The sequence below is a fragment of the Centruroides sculpturatus genome, unplaced genomic scaffold (assembly GCF_000671375.1).
Source record: "Centruroides sculpturatus isolate CEXI.00-Female unplaced genomic scaffold, Cexi_2.0 scaffold656, whole genome shotgun sequence".
NCBI lineage: Eukaryota > Metazoa > Arthropoda > Arachnida > Scorpiones > Buthidae > Centruroides > Centruroides sculpturatus.
Genome location: NW_019384824.1, coordinates 426,561 through 446,044, shown reverse-complemented (window position 1 = coordinate 446,044; position 19,484 = coordinate 426,561). Strand labels below are relative to the sequence as shown.

At 31.7% G+C, this 19,484-nt stretch overlaps 2 protein-coding genes across 2 annotated transcripts in view; one reads left to right on the top strand and one right to left on the bottom strand.

The window, feature by feature from the left end:
• Positions 1 to 806: 806 nt before the first annotated feature.
• Positions 807 to 16,592, bottom strand: LOC111629992 (dehydrogenase/reductase SDR family member on chromosome X-like). The gene is made up of 7 exons (XM_023373971.1): positions 15,523 to 16,592; positions 13,960 to 14,067; positions 13,754 to 13,816; positions 12,847 to 12,945; positions 7,290 to 7,497; positions 6,553 to 6,745; positions 807 to 1,255 (listed from the first exon to the last, which is right to left on the bottom strand). The coding sequence occupies exons 1-7, from the start codon at positions 15,734 to 15,736 to the stop codon at positions 1,070 to 1,072; spliced, it is 1,071 nt and encodes a 356-aa protein (XP_023229739.1). The 5' UTR covers positions 15,737 to 16,592; the 3' UTR covers positions 807 to 1,069.
• Positions 16,593 to 16,875: 283 nt separating this feature from the next.
• Positions 16,876 to 19,484, top strand: part of LOC111629988 (anaphase-promoting complex subunit 15-like) — a 9,653-nt gene continuing 7,044 nt past the window's right edge. The window contains exons 1-2 of the mRNA XM_023373969.1: positions 16,876 to 17,084; positions 18,200 to 18,259. Coding sequence (XP_023229737.1) covers positions 16,962 to 17,084; positions 18,200 to 18,259 — 183 coding nt within the window. The 5' untranslated portion in view covers positions 16,876 to 16,961. The remainder of the gene's footprint in view (positions 17,085 to 18,199; positions 18,260 to 19,484) is intronic.

Genomic DNA, 19,484 nt, shown 5'->3' with positions numbered 1-19,484 from the left:
ACCCCTCTATATCATACTACTGTATTTTTGTATACGAATAAAATATAAAATGATTAAATATCTATCAAATACAATATAAAGATACATATATATGCCTTGCAAAACTCTGACTTTCATCACTTGGTTATTGCAGTAACAAGATGTTAAATATACACACTACACTTCCAATACTTCCCATATTTTCATGATCTGCCTTCACCCGATAAAATATTCCTGTATACTCCTTCCCACAGTTTGGGACAAATGTCCCCCTCATTGTACATCGTGAAATATGTGAAAGTATGGCATTTGTACCTGTCATCATACCATAACACCTGAGAAGTGAGGACCAGTTTTTACTAACACCTTGATCAGAAGTTGCTTTGTGAACACACTAAGTATAATTATTTGTAATATAAAAGAGTATATTATTAAAAATAAGACTATGTAAAATTACAACTCAATCTTTTTATATCTTACCTGCTTTGAATATCATCAAAGTTAATTTTTCCTACAAAATGACAACTGGAGGACACACTAATAATTCTTGCAAATTTTTCTTCTGAACCAGATGCTTTGAGTTTTTTAAACAAGAGTTTAGTTAGCAAACAGTGACCTAAGTAATTAACGGCAAAATGTTTCTCGTAGCCATTTTCAGTTATTTCATATGGAGCAAACATTATTCCAGCTACATATGGAAGAGAAAATTATTACAAAATATCTATTCTAATATAATTCAGATTTACATAAAATATTTTCATTTTAAGTAAATGTTATATTATAAGAAAAATAAATAATGTACAGTACTGTCTGTCACCATNAGGGGCTACAGTACTTTGGATGAAACAAGAAAAAGACCAAGTAGTGTATGCTCTAATTACACATTACACATTTCTTTAATAATTACTTGATGTAATTATAATTTAAAAATATAGAGAATACAAAATGCTTTTATCATGACATTTTTTGTAGAAAAATAAATTGTTTCAAGAGATCCATTGGATTTGGCCTTTGATACATCAGATTTCACTGATAAATAGCAACGTTTTTTGGTCATGAAACTGGAAATCAAACACAATTCTTTAAATATTCACATATCAATCCACGGTTTTAATAATTTCCAAGTCAAATTCCAAAGAAGTTCTTGATGTTTTTCCGATAAAGAATAAGCATTAGAGTTTGTAATGGTACACTCTTCTAAATACTTCCCACCAATTTTCTCTAATTCTGGTGACAGAGCTGCATGAAGTACAGTCTGAGCTCCTTCTTCTGGAATCTAAATTTCATAAAAACAGAAGTTAGACAGTAAAAATTATATAATTAATAATTTTAGTAATAATTTAATTAATTTGCAATTCCTCATATTATTGCTGCAAACAAAGATTTTGATTTGTATCATATAATAAAAGTTAGTGATATAATTAATTAATAATTTAAGATAGAAATGTTGTATTGATGCTATTTAGTAACTGCAAAGAAATGAATTTCGAAGGTTGTTTTGTGTTTGTAATTATAATATTGTTTATAAATTGTACAATGCTTTTTGTTGCTGTTATTAAATATTATTATGCTTCCCCTTTTCTGAACTCTTTCTGTCCTGTGGGCACTAATAGGACCTTAATTGTTGACCGGGTTTGTGCATTTTATCAAATGCAAATAGGTGGGGAGTGTCAGGAGAGCTAACTACTGTATGCTGAAGGCCTAGAGCAGATAAAAGCACATTGGTTAAAGCAGATAAAAGCAAGGCAATTGTCATTATGCAAAGCGCCACCTATGTCAGTATATTACATTAATATATAATAGACACACAATGTCAACCCTCAGACATCTCTTACATAACAAAGCTACAAAGTTGTGTCAGTAGGTTCACACGCACTGGCCTAGCTGCAATGTTAGGCCTTCAGCATACAATACAGTAAAACCTGTCTATGGCGACTACCCACGGTTCCTTCAAAAAGTGGTCTTTTAGGCAGGTGGTCGTCCAATACAGGTGGTGGTGTAATACTGTATTTCCGTACGTATTTTGCGCACATTTTAGCCATTACTACTAAGCAAAACTTGAGGCGAGCAAAAATAAGCAAATTTTTTCAACGATAGGGCTATATTGGTATTGTATTTTATTTTATTTTTATCTGATAACCCGATTTACAGGAATCGTCATATTATAAGACAGATTTAATACCAATATTTTAAAGATTAATACAATACTCGCGTTTTCTCGATTATAATGCACACTTTCTTTTTTCAGTGGCGTACCGTAGTGGGGGCGACAGGGGCGGGCCCACCCCGTCTCATAAGGAACTCTTTACCCTGCCCCGCCTATTGGCACTACAGGGTTTAAAGAGACTATGCCTTGTTCATCGACTGGTCGGTACCTGATGCGGTAGACAGGGACGTCATAGCTGGGCCCTATGATGCATCATTCGGACTCCCGTCCGCACCCCGGCCCAGCTCACTAACTTGGCATAACTTTTGTTTGTGCAGCCTGTACTGCACTTTGGTCCACACTACTAAACCTGTAATAGCTCACACAATAATGTAGGATACACAGACAATACCTACGTGTAGTAGGTATACGGACAGCGGGGCCCTGACTCCAGGTGGAGGGGGCCCAAATAAGCCAACTATAACTTATAGATCAAGAAGATCTATGATTTCTCCNGATGATACTACTAATTTCTACTGGTCTACCATTACCATTTGAAAAGGTATTTTCTTAATTCTAATAAGTGCCCACCAGTAGCTGACTAGATAAACCACTGAACACTAGTTGTGGGTTCATGCATCATCAATAATTTGGCCATGTAGTGTTTTCTGGGTTTTCTTCATGTTAGTAACATTTAAATAGCAGCCAGTTTCCCATAAAAGTCCTCCTGAAAAGCTTCTCCCTTGAAAGATTGCCCACATGTCACATTGCCTTAGCCAAATAAACCAAACTAATTCTAAAACATTTCTATAAGCTCACTATTTACAAAAACATACCTTCCCTGTAGATTCTAGTTATTCTGATAATCTTGTTAAAATGGGAGTTACTACATATATTTTTGAAATTATGATCTTTCAAATCATTTATAAATAACTTTAATTCTTTATCATCACTTAAAGCAATTATTCTCTATAGAGTTTAAAAGCAATTTAAACAAATCTTATATGAAGTCTCTTGGACATTAGCAACTTTGATCATATGCAAGGCCATCACAATCCATCCAACACGGATCACTTTTCAAATAGTAATAGTAGACCAGTAAAAATTAGTAGTTGTTGACCATCCTCTCTTCCAGCAGGAGGTGAAAGATTATTTTTGGTCAAATTAACTTCGACTCTTTCATAGCAGCCCTTTCTTTCTATAGGACCAGCGTTATGGAGGCATTCAAATAGGAAAATTACATAATATAAGGTTACCGAGCAGCACAAAATATGTTTTAAGTGCTTTTTGAGTATGCCGAGTTTAAATATTTGGTCCATTTTTAGCAAAATTTGATTGGTTGGCAGATTACCATTTGATATTTGGCTGTGAATGGTACAGTACATTAGAGTTATCATTAGAAAAAAATATATCTTAAAAAATTTAAGATATATTTTCAATTCCATTCTACTTAAACAATTAAACTGTGCCATTTTGTATATCACCCAAGTATCTTTTTATGTTACTTTTTTTAAACACTCTCTACCCAGTAGGCACTAAAAGAATCTTTTTAGCAATTCCTTATAGGTTCGGCCATGCCCATAATGGAGCAACTGAGTGAAGGATGGGGCCTGACATATCCAGACAGACCACACCTGAAAAATTCCTAGGTTTTTTGACCTGTCCAGATTCAATCCTGAATCTCTCAGGCAATAGGCTACCAACTTAACTGCTTGGCCATCCAGCCATTGAGTAAATGTTCCTGTAGCAGTTCTGACAACAGAAACAATAACAACAGGTGTCTAAAAAGACAAGTCAAACATGAGTATTTTTCATCATTTGGAATTACTTTGTTATTGAAGAAACATTATGTCATTTAATTAAATACATTTTTCATTTCAAAAATACAATAATTACACAATTTTAAATTCAATTTTTATCATATTCAAGAATTCAAAAATTAAGTAAAAACTCAACGTACCATTTAAAATAAGTAAATGAAGTGGATAATTTTTCTTTAAATATTTCTTAGCAAACTTTTGTACAGAATCCATAGATGATAAGTCCAAATGCCAAATGCCTAAAATATTAAATTACTTTTTTAAATTGTTGCAATGGAACAAATAAATATTTAATAGTATTATAAAAATCCTTAAATGCTTTAATTTAAATTAAAACATGGATATGACTTTTTTGATTAGATATAATTACATACTAAAAAATATTCAGCTGCTTAACTTTCCTGCAATATTTAAAATTTGTTATATTTTATTTAAGAAACTTTTTATATTTCTTTATTATTATAAAATGGCAAAAAGCTTAATTTTGAGCGTAAGAACGGATTTTATTAAAATTTGTAAATGCTAATAATGAGTAAAATCGTCATTAAGTCTGACCCTACTTGATACAACACACGACTCACCTTTATCTCCCCATCCTACTGACCTTTAACCACCAAAATTTGAGAACATCAATCCCCAAAATACACAAACCTTCCTGCAAATTTCAGAAATTTTTGACAAAAAGCACAGGAGTTTTTAAGCTTCAAAGAAATTATACAATATCATGTCCCCCACACCACACACAGAAAAAAAAACCCAAATTTTTTTGCATTTCTTGACATTTCAAGGTCTCAAGTCTAAAAATGTAAAAATCTTGGGATTCATTTTTTTGACCGATTGCCATACTTTCTCTGTTATATATAACAGAGTCAGGAAAAGTAGAAATCATTTAACAAATTCCTTCATCAACACTGAACTTTATCTGTGTGCATTTTGATTCATTTTCCATGCAAATTATTTATAAAATGTTACCAATATATATTATAATTTATTTATAATCACCTAATCAAGATATATTTTAATAAAAATCAACTTTACATTACTTACTAATCAAATCTGGATATTTCTTTTGAAGATCTTTCAAAAATTTTTCATCTAGTTTAGACGCTCTATGGATAAACTATTCCGTGCCAGAAATTTTTGCCCGTTTTGCCAGGTGCCCGACGAATGCAGGTGGTCGCCTAAGCAGTTTTCACTGTATTAGCTCCCCTGACACCCCACCTATTTGCATTTGTTAAGAGGGCCTTTTTTAACAAGCCCATTATGAATTTGGCAAGTCCCACAATGAGGTGGCCAGGTGGTGAGGGATGAAACCTAACATATTCAGGTGGACCAGCCCCCAAAATTCCTTGAGTTTTTCAACTTTTTGGATTTGATCCCAGGTTCTCCAGAGCAGTAGGCTGCCACCCTAACTGCTCAGACATTTGGCCATCAACCATTCTCCCTTGTAATCTGATAATACTTTGTCAATAAAAAAAATATAATAATGGTAATTTAATTAGAATATAGATAATATAATATTTTTCATTGGTTGATAGTCTTTCTGCTTACGTCTGCCTCAATTCCACTAAAAACTGGATTCTCCTTTAGGGAGTATTTTTATTTCCTATATGTTGAAAATTATATCTGTAAAACTGTTTTTCTCAAACCTAATTTACTGATTAATACAAGACTCCAGCAAACTATACATCTTTTGGTCAGCCTCAGTAATGCTCATCACTGATGAACCTGACCTAAGACAGAGTCAACCAGCAAGAATTGGGAATGGGAATGATGTCCCAGTTCATACAAATCACAAAAATCAAATCCGTATCCCTAAAGACAGTAAGTCGACATCTTACAATGCAGCCGCCTTGCAGACTTCAAATATAAAAATGCAAGTGATACTATTATTATAAAATTCAAATTGATTATAATCTGTATATTAATATATTCTGTAATTTTTTACATTTTTTATTTTAAAAATATAAAGCCCATTTTTTTTCAATACTGATTTTGAATAAAATATGGTATGTATTAATATAAGATTAAAAGGAATATTTCTTATAATGTTATACTATACAGTATATAAGACTTTATATATATGTATATATGCAAACACATTAGTGACTTAGAATAAATATGGTTTGTTTTAAAAATTATAAGGTATAAAATCTATAAATTAAAAAACTGCTACACTTTAATCCATAGTGACAGCAAATAGTGAAAAGTTGTCTGCTTAAAAAAGATAAACATTAAATTTCAAATTATTTAGAATACTACATTAGAAGAATAGGTTTAAGGGAGATATACTCCAGATGATGGATGTTTATAGCCAAAAAGTGCTTGGTTTTATTATGTGAGAATATGTTTAATTGAATAATTAATTGCTTTTAGCCCTTAACGTTGTTTACTCTTAGTCTATATCAATTAGACACATATATATGAGGGTTTATCACACTGGTGTGATAAACCCTCATATATATGTGTCTAATTGATATAGACTAAGAGTGAGAATATGTTATTTTCTGCTAACTCTAGAAAAGCAAAGCTTTGATGTTTATTTAATAAGATGGAATTGCTCCTAACTTTTGTTTTCATTTTAAATATTACAAAATATTGACTTACCCTAAAAAGAAATGCAGTCCATTTATTTACCCAAAAAACATATTGATACAGATTGGTATAAACAACGCCAGGATGAAGACTGTTCACGGTGATGCAGCCATTCTGTGATGAGATATAACGTTGCAAAGAGTACGTAAACATAACTTGAGCAACTTTTGATTGAGCATAACAAAAATAAGGCGAATACACTTGACTGTTCAAAATAAAATAAAGTCTTGTTAACTACTTATTTTTACAATTATTGTCATGTATAAACAAAGATTAATGTTCAATCTTATACCCCTCTATATCATACTACTGTATTTTTGTATACGAATAAAATATAAAATGATTAAATATCTATCAAATACAATATAAAGATACATATATATGCCTTGCAAAACTCTGACTTTCATCACTTGGTTATTGCAGTAACAAGATGTTAAATATACACACTACACTTCCAATACTTCCCATATTTTCATGATCTGCCTTCACCCGATAAAATATTCCTGTATACTCCTTCCCACAGTTTGGGACAAATGTCCCCCTCATTGTACATCGTGAAATATGTGAAAGTATGGCATTTGTACCTGTCATCATACCATAACACCTGAGAAGTGAGGACCAGTTTTTACTAACACCTTGATCAGAAGTTGCTTTGTGAACACACTAAGTATAATTATTTGTAATATAAAAGAGTATATTATTAAAAATAAGACTATGTAAAATTACAACTCAATCTTTTTATATCTTACCTGCTTTGAATATCATCAAAGTTAATTTTTCCTACAAAATGACAACTGGAGGACACACTAATAATTCTTGCAAATTTTTCTTCTGAACCAGATGCTTTGAGTTTTTTAAACAAGAGTTTAGTTAGCAAACAGTGACCTAAGTAATTAACGGCAAAATGTTTCTCGTAGCCATTTTCAGTTATTTCATATGGAGCAAACATTATTCCAGCTACATATGGAAGAGAAAATTATTACAAAATATCTATTCTAATATAATTCAGATTTACATAAAATATTTTCATTTTAAGTAAATGTTATATTATAAGAAAAATAAATAATGTACAGTACTGTCTGTCACCATTACATAAAAATAATTTATCATGCAATTACTTTCAACAGTACACAACTGTCCTCTTATATATGAGGGTGGATCAAATATAAACAGTAACTTTGCTATTCTGCTTACCATGCAATTCCTAGCTAGATGATGTAGTGCAGCTGATATTTGGTTTGTGAGGAGTGGGAGAACTGGCTTGGTTAACAAGCGTGCTCGGTTCTGTCGTCAATATAGCCATGACCGAGCAAAAGGTACATTTGTCTGTTGCACAACATATCATTGTAAAGTTTTTAACTAATGAGGGCATTAAACCCTTGGAAATTTTTAGCCGATTGAGACAATGTACTGTCCCCAAACTGTGCCTTCAGAATCATGTGTATACATGGGCCAGAGAATTTAAGGGTGGGCGAGAACGTGTCAAAAATGAAGGTCATGATCAACGCCCAAGGACAAGCCTTATAGATGACAACATCCGTGCGTTCAAAAGCTTATTGAATGTGATTGCTTGTTAACTATTGAAGAAATTCATCAGAAGTGGGTATCAGCTAGGGAGTGTTCAATCCGTTATCACTGATCATCTTGGCTTCAGAAAAATTAATGCCCGATGGGTTCTGAGGTTGTTGACCGGAAATCAAAAACAGATCAGGTTGAAATGGGCAGGGAAATTCTCAAACACCCTCCTTATAGTCCAGACTTGTCCCCTGTGACTATTTTTTGTTTGCAGCCTTGAAGGAATCACTTGGAGGACAACGATTCAAAAGCAATGAAGAAGTCGAGGAGCACGTGCGCAATTGACTCATAACTTGCCCTCAATCTTTTTATGAGAGAGGGATATTGAAGCTTTCAAATCATTGGCAAAAGTGTGTAGAGCTTGCAGGAGGATATGTAGAGAAGAACTAAAGTTTTCACTTGTGTATATTATTAATCAATAAATGTCTAAAAAAATTACCGTTTATATTTGATCCATCCTTGTATTATACAAGTAAAATGGCAAAACTGTATTTGGGACAAGACTATGTCTCAGAGACTCACTACTAAGTGGAATCACTTTGACACTCAAGCCGGGTCTCGTTTTCATTCTCCAATCTTCTTTGGGGTCACTGCTTTTGGGTGCCATCATTCAAACTTTGCCAGCCAAGACCACGAGGTCATCCACAATGCATTTTCGATGAAATTAACCTGTCCAATTTCGAAATTTCTCTCCATTGCATGTTGGTCCAGGCTGAATTTTTGTTGATGCATAACAAAAATTTCCCGTTTTTGAAAAAAATAATTGTGGCTATTGTATCGTCCGAAATTACTTTTTATTTTGCACAAACAATATACAGTTTAACCCGATTATAACGTCATCAGATGTAATGACAACCCTAATATAATGTCAAATTTTTATTGGTCCCCAATTTTACTATACTAGATAATGTTAAAGAACCTATTTGTAATGACATAAAGCCCTGTTTTAATGTCATATTTGAAGCACTCCCAAATTTACAAAATAGATTACAAATTTTATTTAACAAAGAAAATACTATATGTTCAGTCCTAGGGTAAGAGTCCACTTCCTAGAACTACTGTGGGTGGTACTCTCACCACCCGACTTTGGTTTGCCTGTTTGTAGAGTGTGTCGCCATTTCGCATTTTATTTTGACTCGGTTCTCAGTCCTTCGTGTATCTACAAGTCTGGTTTTTTTAATGTGCACTTGATTTAGGCACCTAATACTCTGTGCTAAATTGCATCTCCTGACATGTACACCTTCATACCTCTAAGCTGGAAACCCAGCAGGCAGTACAATTTTATAAACAAGACATAGTCTTGTCAATAACTGTTATAAGTTATTAAATCTATGTTCAAAAAATTAATTAAATTAGTACGTTTTCTGATGAAACAATCTATCAAATCTCTAACGAAAGATAAATAATAAATTTTAAAATAATTATTGAATTAAAAGTTGTATTAAGTTTATTTCTCTTAAAAGCAATTTACATTCCAAAGTTTGATTTCATTTGATCACTTTATGTAAACTACCATCACAAAAAACCAAAAACCTGCAGAAATGGTAAAGAACTCACATTAGAAAACGTTTTCCTCCATATTAAATGAACATCTTCAGGATCTTAACGTTCTAAATCCAAATTGCATAAGACAAGAATGCCTCAATTCAAAATACAGAGGCTTATTTGTTGGCAGACTTTGCACCTTGACAGTCTTGTAGGCCACGCAATTATGATGAGAAGTAGATCTTCCAAGCTAAAGGAATGAATCTTCATCTTTGAAGTTAATGGCTGCAAGTGATGCAGCCATTATCTTCAAATTTCTGCTGGTTTTTGGTTATTGTGATGGTAGTTTATTTAAGATTAACAGTTTTTTGCAGTCATTTATTTTTATCACTTTACAGAAGCTGGAACCAATTACTAACACCACACTTTTCTCACACTTCTTGCAATGTCAGTTAATTGGAAAGAAGCAAGGCTAATAAAACAGGTATTTGATCAACTAACTGACACCTAAATGTAAATTCCAGCATATAATAAACAAAGAAATTTTAGTGTTTAAATGTTTTCAACCGTCTGTTAGAGGCCCTCATCAGGAATGAATGCACAAAAAACAAAAAACAGTTCTATCCTTCTAAGTTTCGAACTTCGCTGCATTCTGATTTTTAAATGTTTAAACGATGTTCCATACAGAAATTATTAGGTTTACATCACATAAATTATATAAATAAAAAATACAAACTCAAAACTTTAGTCTTGGGAAATATTTAACAAAACTTTCAATGGAAGTTGCATTAATCCTAAGGAATCTGATGTGCTGTTTGATGCTTGGCATGCATTAGTCAGTAATCCCCTTAAGTGTAAAAATAAATCCTTGAATTCCAGTTGAATATTACATTTCCATGCATATCGTATACTATTTTGTGGTCATTATGTTAAATATTTACATCTTACTATTCTTTAATTTTTATCACTAATAGTATCATTGGTTAACTTTATCAGTGTAAGACAAATGTTATAATCTATTCAAACAATATGACATTGGAAGACATTGGAATTAATAAAACATTCCAAATTTAAAAAGTCTCAGCCAACATTCAATAATAGATTGAAACAGTTCCCTAAAAGAGGACAAAGACATTTATGATAAATATTCATTCGTGGAGATGTATGAAAGGTTAGGCATTAGTAAGTTTTAATGTCTGTTAGCATTTCTGTATTTTTCTGATTCATTCTTAAATATTTGATGAGAAATTTTGCTTAATAATGAAGTTTTAGTTTTGATGACTACCTCAAGTTGCATCTAAATATTCTATTCCTGGAAACAAGTTTGGAATCACCACTCACATTATCTGGTGTTAACAATTCTCTCGTGTTATTACTGCAATTTCATGTATGCTGTTACAGAAATGAACTGGTAAAAACTATATTCCTATATGCAAAACCTAAACAAATAAATGGCAGTTAAATGCAAAATAAAAATTTACTTAGGACAAAAATAACAAACTCATCGTGAAAAAGTTTGGAATCATACAATGCCATGAAAATAAGTATGGAATCTTCTGCTCATCCACTTAAAATAAACAAAACATATGCACTGCATATGTAAATTAATGCAAAAGTGCAATACTCTGCACCCTCAAAAATCTCTTGAAACATATTTTGTGCTCACTGGTAACTTTGTGTTATGTAATTTTCCTATTTGAATGCCACCATACTGCTTGTTCATAAAAAGAAGGGCCTGTTGCAGAAGGGGATTGAAGTTAGTTTTGACCAAAAGTAGTCTTTCTCCTCCTGCTGGAAGAGAGGATGATACTACTAATTTCTACTGGTCTACCATTACCATTTGAAAAGGTATTTTCTTAATTCTAATAAGTGCCCACCAGTAGCTGACTAGATAAACCACTGAACACTAGTTGTGGGTTCATGCATCATCAATAATTTGGCCATGTAGTGTTTTCTGGGTTTTCTTCATGTTAGTAACATTTAAATAGCAGCCAGTTTCCCATAAAAGTCCTCCTGAAAAGCTTCTCCCTTGAAAGATTGCCCACATGTCACATTGCCTTAGCCAAATAAACCAAACTAATTCTAAAACATTTCTATAAGCTCGCTATTTACAAAAACATACCTTCCCTGTAGATTCTAGTTATTCTGATAATCTTGTTAAAATGGGAGTTACTACATATATTTTTGAAATTATGATCTTTCAAATCATTTATAAATAACTTTAATTCTTTATCATCACTTAAAGCAATTATTCTCTATAGAGTTTAAAAGCAATTTAAACAAATCTTATATGAAGTCTCTTGGACATTAGCAACTTTGATCATATGCAAGGCCATCACAATCCATCCAACACGGATCACTTTTCAAATAGTAATAGTAGACCAGTAAAAATTAGTAGTTGTTGACCATCCTCTCTTCCAGCAGGAGGTGAAAGATTATTTTTGGTCAAATTAACTTCGACTCTTTCATAGCAGCCCTTTCTTTCTATAGGACCAGCGTTATGGAGGCATTCAAATAGGAAAATTACATAATATAAGGTTACCAAGCAACACAAAATATGTTTTAAGTGCTTTTTGAGTATGCCGAGTTTAAATATTTGGTCCATTTTTAGCAAAATTTGATTGGTTGGCAGATTACCATTTGATATTTGGCTGTGAATGGTACAGTACATTAGAGTTATCATTAGAAAAAAATATATCTTAAAAAATTTAAGATATATTTTCAATTCCATTCTACTTAAACAATTAAACTGTGCCATTTTGTATATCACCCAAGTATCTTTTTATGTTACTTTTTTTAAACACTCTCTACCCAGTAGGCACTAAAAGAATCTTTTTAGCAATTCCTTATAGGTTCGGCCATGCCCATAATGGAGCAACTGAGTGAAGGATGGGGCCTGACATATCCAGACAGACCACACCTGAAAAATTCCTAGGTTTTTTGACCTGTCCAGATTCAATCCTGAATCTCTCAGGCAATAGGCTACCAACTTAACTGCTTGGCCATCCAGCCATTGAGTAAATGTTCCTGTAGCAGTTCTGACAACAGAAACAATAACAACAGGTGTCTAAAAAGACAAGTCAAACATGAGTATTTTTCATCATTTGGAATTACTTTGTTATTGAAGAAACATTATGTCATTTAATTAAATACATTTTTCATTTCAAAAATACAATAATTACACAATTTTAAATTCAATTTTTATCATATTCAAGAATTCAAAAATTAAGTAAAAACTCAACGTACCATTTAAAATAAGTAAATGAAGTGGATAATTTTTCTTTAAATATTTCTTAGCAAACTTTTGTACAGAATCCATAGATGATAAGTCCAAATGCCAAATGCCTAAAATATTAAATTACTTTTTTAAATTGTTGCAATGGAACAAATAAATATTTAATAGTATTATAAAAATCCTTAAATGCTTTAATTTAAATTAAAACATGGATATGACTTTTTTGATTAGATATAATTACATACTAAAAAATATTCAGCTGCTTAACTTTCCTGCAATATTTAAAATTTGTTATATTTTATTTAAGAAACTTTTTATATTTCTTTATTATTATAAAATGGCAAAAAGCTTAATTTTGAGCGTAAGAACGGATTTTATTAAAATTTGTAAATGCTAATAATGAGTAAAATCATCATTAAGTCTGACCCTACTTGATACAACACACGACTCACCTTTATCTCCCCATCCTACTGACCTTTAACCACCAAAATTTGAGAACATCAATCCCCAAAATACACAAACCTTCCTGCAAATTTCAGAAATTTTTGACAAAAAGCACAGGAGTTTTTAAGCTTCAAAGAAATTATACAATATCATGTCCCCCACACCACACACAGAAAAAAAAACCCAAATTTTTTTGCATTTCTTGACATTTCAAGGTCTCAAGTCTAAAAATGTAAAAATCTTGGGATTCATTTTTTTGACCGATTGCCATACTTTCTCTGTTATATATAACAGAGTCAGGAAAAGTAGAAATCAGTTAACAAATTCCTTCATCAACACTGAACTTTATCTGTGTGCATTTTGATTCATTTTCCATGCAAATTATTTATAAAATGTTACCAATATATATTATAATTTATTTATAATCACCTAATCAAGATATATTTTAATAAAAATCAACTTTACATTACTTACTAATCAAATCTGGATATTTCTTTTGAAGATCTTTAAAAAATTTTTCATCTAGTTTAGACGTACCTGCAAAAAATGCCAATATAATAAAATCCTTTAATAATTTGCTATATAATAGTGCATTGGTGACATAAAACATTATAAAATATTAATTTCAATGATTTAAGTCAAGTATTTTATTATTATTAAAAATAAAAAATTTAACATACCTATAATGACATTCATTCCCAAAGAAAGTAGGTGTGTTGTTACTTCTGCGCCTATTCCAGTAGTCCCACCAGTAATTATACAATATCTATTGTCTTGTCTAGGCATATCTAATATTAAATATTAACATTTCATTTAAAATTAGAGAAAAAATGAATAATCTTAAGCATATTCTAATTAATAAAAGACAAATTCTGCTTTATTGGAGCACACGAGTCAATTAGAAACTACTGTTCTAGTTCTTTTGGGTAATTAAGTGCATCATAAGGAGATATCTTAGAAAATTCTTTGAAGCTATTCACTAATTTGATATGGTATTTCTTCTTAAGTTTTCTCCTTAATGGACTTCATTGTCTAAAAATACTAAAGAAACAATAATTACGTAACTTGGTTGCTTCAATAAAGCAGAATTTGAGTTTTATCAGAGAATTGGAATTTTACTGAATATAAACATCTTACGAAACTCAATACATTACAATAAAACTACATCGACTGTGGTATATCAAACACATCCCTCTGGGGTCAAATTTATTAGTAATTTATAATTATTGCCAATAAATAGCCCGATGTTATACAGTGGTTGATGTAGTGTTATTGGAATTTTACTGTATACTCTAATTCAGAATCCAATAAAACAATGCTTCATAATTGACTTCACAATTAAACAAAACAATATATTATTAATTAATAAATAAAAATTTATATTAAATTAATAGTACAGTAGAGTCTCGAAAAACTTGACATTCTGTAAAACTCATCATGTCATTAAAAAACAAAATACACATAATTTAATTTTTAAATCTGTAATTTATCCTTAGGATCAAACAAGTTATCATTCTTCACTGGTAAAACTCAATAACAGCATCAATTCTTTGTGTTAACAAAGAATATAACCCTTTCTCTGCAATATGTCACAACACAAATGTCATTAACTCAAAAGTTACCACCAAATAGCCACTATCGTTTTAAATTAAAATTTAACTACAAAGAAATACAGTGGTACCTCAGGATACGAAATTAATCCGTTACGAAACTGAGATCGTATCATGAAAATGTCGTAAGGTGGATCATCTTTTCCCATACGATTACATGTAAAACCAAATAATTCGTTCCAACGTGAAAAACATACTCAAATTAAAGCCAAGTAATACATTTAAAAAAATAACAGTAGTAAGAAAAACAAATGAAAAATGCGAACTAATGTAACGTCGTATGGTGAGTTTTTGTTCGTATCGTGGAGCAAAAATATGTTCGAATTTCATGTCGTATCCTGAAAATTTCGTATGCTGGGGCGTTCGTAACCTGAGGTACCACTGTAGTCATAAACAAGTACACAGTTAATTTGTACATGAGTTTGCACATATAATACATTTACAAAAATTCCGCTATTTAGATTAGCATCGTAGGATTCTCCCATTTTACCATTAACACAGGAGTCCATAAAACTCATTTTCTATAACTCGTCACAGTCCAGTTTGCCACCTTCTCAATCCACGTTAAGTTGAGTTTGCAAGACTCTACTGCATTTACTTATTCAAATTGTAAATACTGAAATATTTACTGACCAGAAAATTGAAACGACTTGAATAAACCAAACTTTCTTCCAATGAATTCTTTAGGTACATAAAATATTCCAATCATATAAACAAGTACAAAATATTTAACTTTAAAGCTGATGCAATGTATGGCTGTTAACACTGCCGAGATGAATCCCATCAGTGTGTTTAATAAATAACTAAATCTATAAAAATCATCCATCTTCTCATTCAAACAATACATTGCAAAAATAATTATAAGACTAGTGTGATTTAACGAACATGTCTCGTAAGATTGCAAAGATCATGTAAACACACTGACAGATTAAAATAACAAGGTTCGAGGTCAAAGTCCAAAATAAAAATATTCTGATTATCTATAATTATCGCAATTACGAAATAGGTCTATATACAGCTAATAATTTGATAAACGAGCCAATAGTTGTACTGATTACATTCTAGTATTAATGCATGTTGTGATTGTGACGAATATTATAAAAAATATCCCGGAGAAATGGATATGTTAGAAGAGAATACAACAGATTTTCGTAAAAATCGAGTAGTTCCTGCACTATCAGTTAGCAGAAATTATAAACAGAATATATAATAATATCCTCTGCTATAAACAAATCACTCCACACCAAAGATCTTAGGTTATAATCTAAGAACTTGGTCCACGCCTCCTCTACGCCACGTGGGTAGCGAATTCCGCGCCACCTGGTTGCTGAATATGATGTAAAATTTCAGATAATTTAAGAAAATGAAATTTCTTAATGAATTTGTTATTAATATCCAAGCTCAGTTGCGAGAACAAAATCCATCTTTGACGAGGCAATAAGAAGCTTTTGGCTGGCGTATCAGTCTCAAGCATTTTTTTTTCCGTGAAGAAAGAATGGCGATCGCCGAGTGGAATGATAGATCGTCGATTAAATAATAGTACATGTTGATTATAATATTTGTTCAAAATTATTATCTTGCATACTACGATATAAGTTATAAAGCATAATGCTTCATCAATGCTTCTAAAGATCCAAAACTAAACACAGATTGCTTGGCTGTAAGAAATCGTCTAGTTCAATATAATTTCGAAAGTCCATCATAATCCACGAAAAGGATCCGAATTCGATTCCAGAAAAGTAAAGTTTACACGATTAAAAACCTGAGTCAGTAGTCATCCAATTAGCATTCATTTTACTATGTTACACAAACGCTAATTGGTCGAGTCCCAACCGTAATTTTTCATCCAAAATTCATTTAAGTTCAAGCGAATTTTATAATTTAATTTCAAAAATTATTATTAATTAATTAATAAAATATAATTAAGGCGTTAATGTTACAAGTATAATTTTATAATAAAAATTGCGGTAGTTCGTTTTTTCACGCCAGGAGGCGGGTATTCAGCATATGGCGGAAGATTCGTCTTCTACGTAAGTTTTGATTATTGTCGAGTGACATAACATATTAAAGCTATGACTACGCCGTTATTTCCGAATTTAACTCCTAGAGTGGCCGATCCTTCTTGGTTTTCGGTAGATCGACCGTGCGACGACGAAACCGAATTAACTCAACTCGAAAAAGAACACCAAGATTGGGTGAGAATTCATTTCTAATTCGTTAAAAATTAGTTTGAATGGAAATAAAACTACATTAAAGTATATATTTTAATTATAAATTTGAAAATTCGTCTTCTATCACACTTATTTTAGTTGTATAACATTGAAAACACTCGTTAAAACTGCGCAGATCAAAGGTCAAATCCTGGCAGTGCCAAAGGTCATATTCGCTGTTTGTTTTGTTTATGTGGTTGAAGTGCATCTAGGTAATCCCAATGGCGGTACTTCCAAGACTATTGCGTTTAATTGTTTAGCCCACTTGACTATTCTGGTTTTAAGTAACCCACTTGGCTGTTTGTGGAGTACTTGATGTTATACAGTTTTAGGGGGTGTGGGGCTCGCCTCCACCTGGGCGCCGAGGTGTGAGCGATAGCGAGCACCAAGGCACATGTCTACATGCGAAGCATGTAGAATAGGTGGTAGACTGATATGTGTTAAAAACTGATCTTAGTGCCATAGGGCTACCTAAGTGCGATTTTACTATTTATGTTATCGCAATGCTATGCTTAGGTGATCTGCTTAGGGGGAATGCCTTCCAGGAGGTCTGCAACCTGTTTAGGCATTAAAGACATGGTGAAAACCATAAAAACTCCACTTGGCCAGCTCGTCCTGGTGACGTGCGAACCCACGACCTAGCTACCAGTGTTTGGGAAATGGAACAGCTTGGCCTCTGGTTTTGGGTCATATTCTAAATTTCTAAAGATTTGTTATATCTTCAAGCTAATTTACTGTTATTTCTGAGTTGGTCTGTGAAAAGGATAAAAAGAAAAAGAAAGACTCAAAAAATTTCATATTTTTATGTTAGTCTTCTAAAGCTTCAAATGAAGATAATCCTAGGTGATGTTGCCTTTATGCATGACTTTATATTTTAAAAGTTGTTGATGTTACCACAACTGCTGTTAGCAATATTTGTTGAAGTTGTTAAGAAAAATTGATAACTGATAAGTTGACTTGATGATTGAAATATTTTTTCAGTTATCAAGTCAAGTTTTCTTAACTACTCACTACAAAAATAATAATAATATTAAAGAAATGTTAAGTTTTCTTACAGATTTTTAATTGAAATCTCATTTATTTTTTCGTTGTTTTTATAGTTAACAAGTATTTCTCAGAAAGATAATGACTTAATACCAATTGGGAAAACTGCTTCTGAGGTAAGACATTAAATATGTAATTTTTGTATGTATTGCATTAATATGTAAATTTTTTAAGAGACTTGCCTTGCATTCTTAACTTTTAGAATAATGGTTTTTTTTCTTTTTAATTTTAAATATAATTTTCTAATATAAGAAAAAATAAATATGAAAAATCTATTTTTCTGTTTATATTTTTTTTCCCCTACATGTATTATTGTAGAGGAAGATTATGGCCACAACTTATGTACTCATACATTTATTTCTCACTAAATAGACATTTGTTTCAAAGACTGATACAAATTTATGAATCTTTTTTGTTATACTATTACTGCTACCATAAAAAGTTTTTCTGTAACAGTGAGACAGATATATCATATTTACTCAAGATATTGTGTATGTTTATAGATGACATATTTGTTATACTCATCATTTCATTGGTTGTCACTTTGCAATTGTTAAGAATTAGCTTATCTGTACATTCAATATTGTTGCCACCATTGTTTGAACTCTTAATTACATAACATTTTTTATGACATACAAATAGAATAAATGTATAGATATACATTTATGCATTGGCAAAGAATTGTAGTTTATGATGAAATTCAACTTCATAACTCACTTTGAATGATAGCAAGATAGCTGAACTGGTAATTACATCAGCTTGCTGCTCCTGGAGATTTGGTGAAACTTCGTGGACATAAGAGTACTTTGTTTGTGGAACTTCATGTTCACAAAGTGCATCCTTTATGGCATTTTGTGAAAACAAAGAATTTGTCATGAGTAGAATGTTCTGTATCCAAATCCACAACATTGCTCCCGTTGTGGATTTGGATGAATCCATAATGAAGATGGAAATATCAATAAGATCCTCTTATTATCCATAGGACAATCAGATAGCCTTACAGAATGGAAAGAGCTTAAGAATCCTCACTCTGTATAAAATTTTGTTATAGGATATTTTTCTTCAGCAAATAGAGATTAAATCAGTTTAGTTTTATTCGATTACGGCAGTATGACACATGGGTTATACAGTAGAACCTCGAAAACTCGGCTCTCGATAACCCGGCACTCCGGATAACTCGGGCACATCCTGGCAGAGCAAAAAAATCCTTAGTTAATTAATTTTCATTATAGACAGCTTTATAAAAGTATAAAAGCTCTCATAAAGTATTTTTCTGAGGTCTGTCTTATCAGGTAAATTACTGTACACAGTGTATTCATTAATTTTCATTTTCATGTAGTA

Excerpts from the sequence above, each read along its gene's own strand:
- LOC111629992 (XM_023373971.1), bottom strand. The coding sequence starts at position 15,736 with ATGTATTGTTTGAATGAGAAGATGGATGATTTTTATAGATTTAGTTAT. Across the intron at positions 14,068-15,522 it reads CAAGTCGTTTCAATTTTCTG|ATATGCCTAGACAAGACAAT; the intron begins GTCAGTAAATAT and ends ATTTAATATTAG. Across the intron at positions 13,817-13,959 it reads GGGAATGAATGTCATTATAG|GTACGTCTAAACTAGATGAA; the intron begins GTATGTTAAATT and ends CATTTTTTGCAG.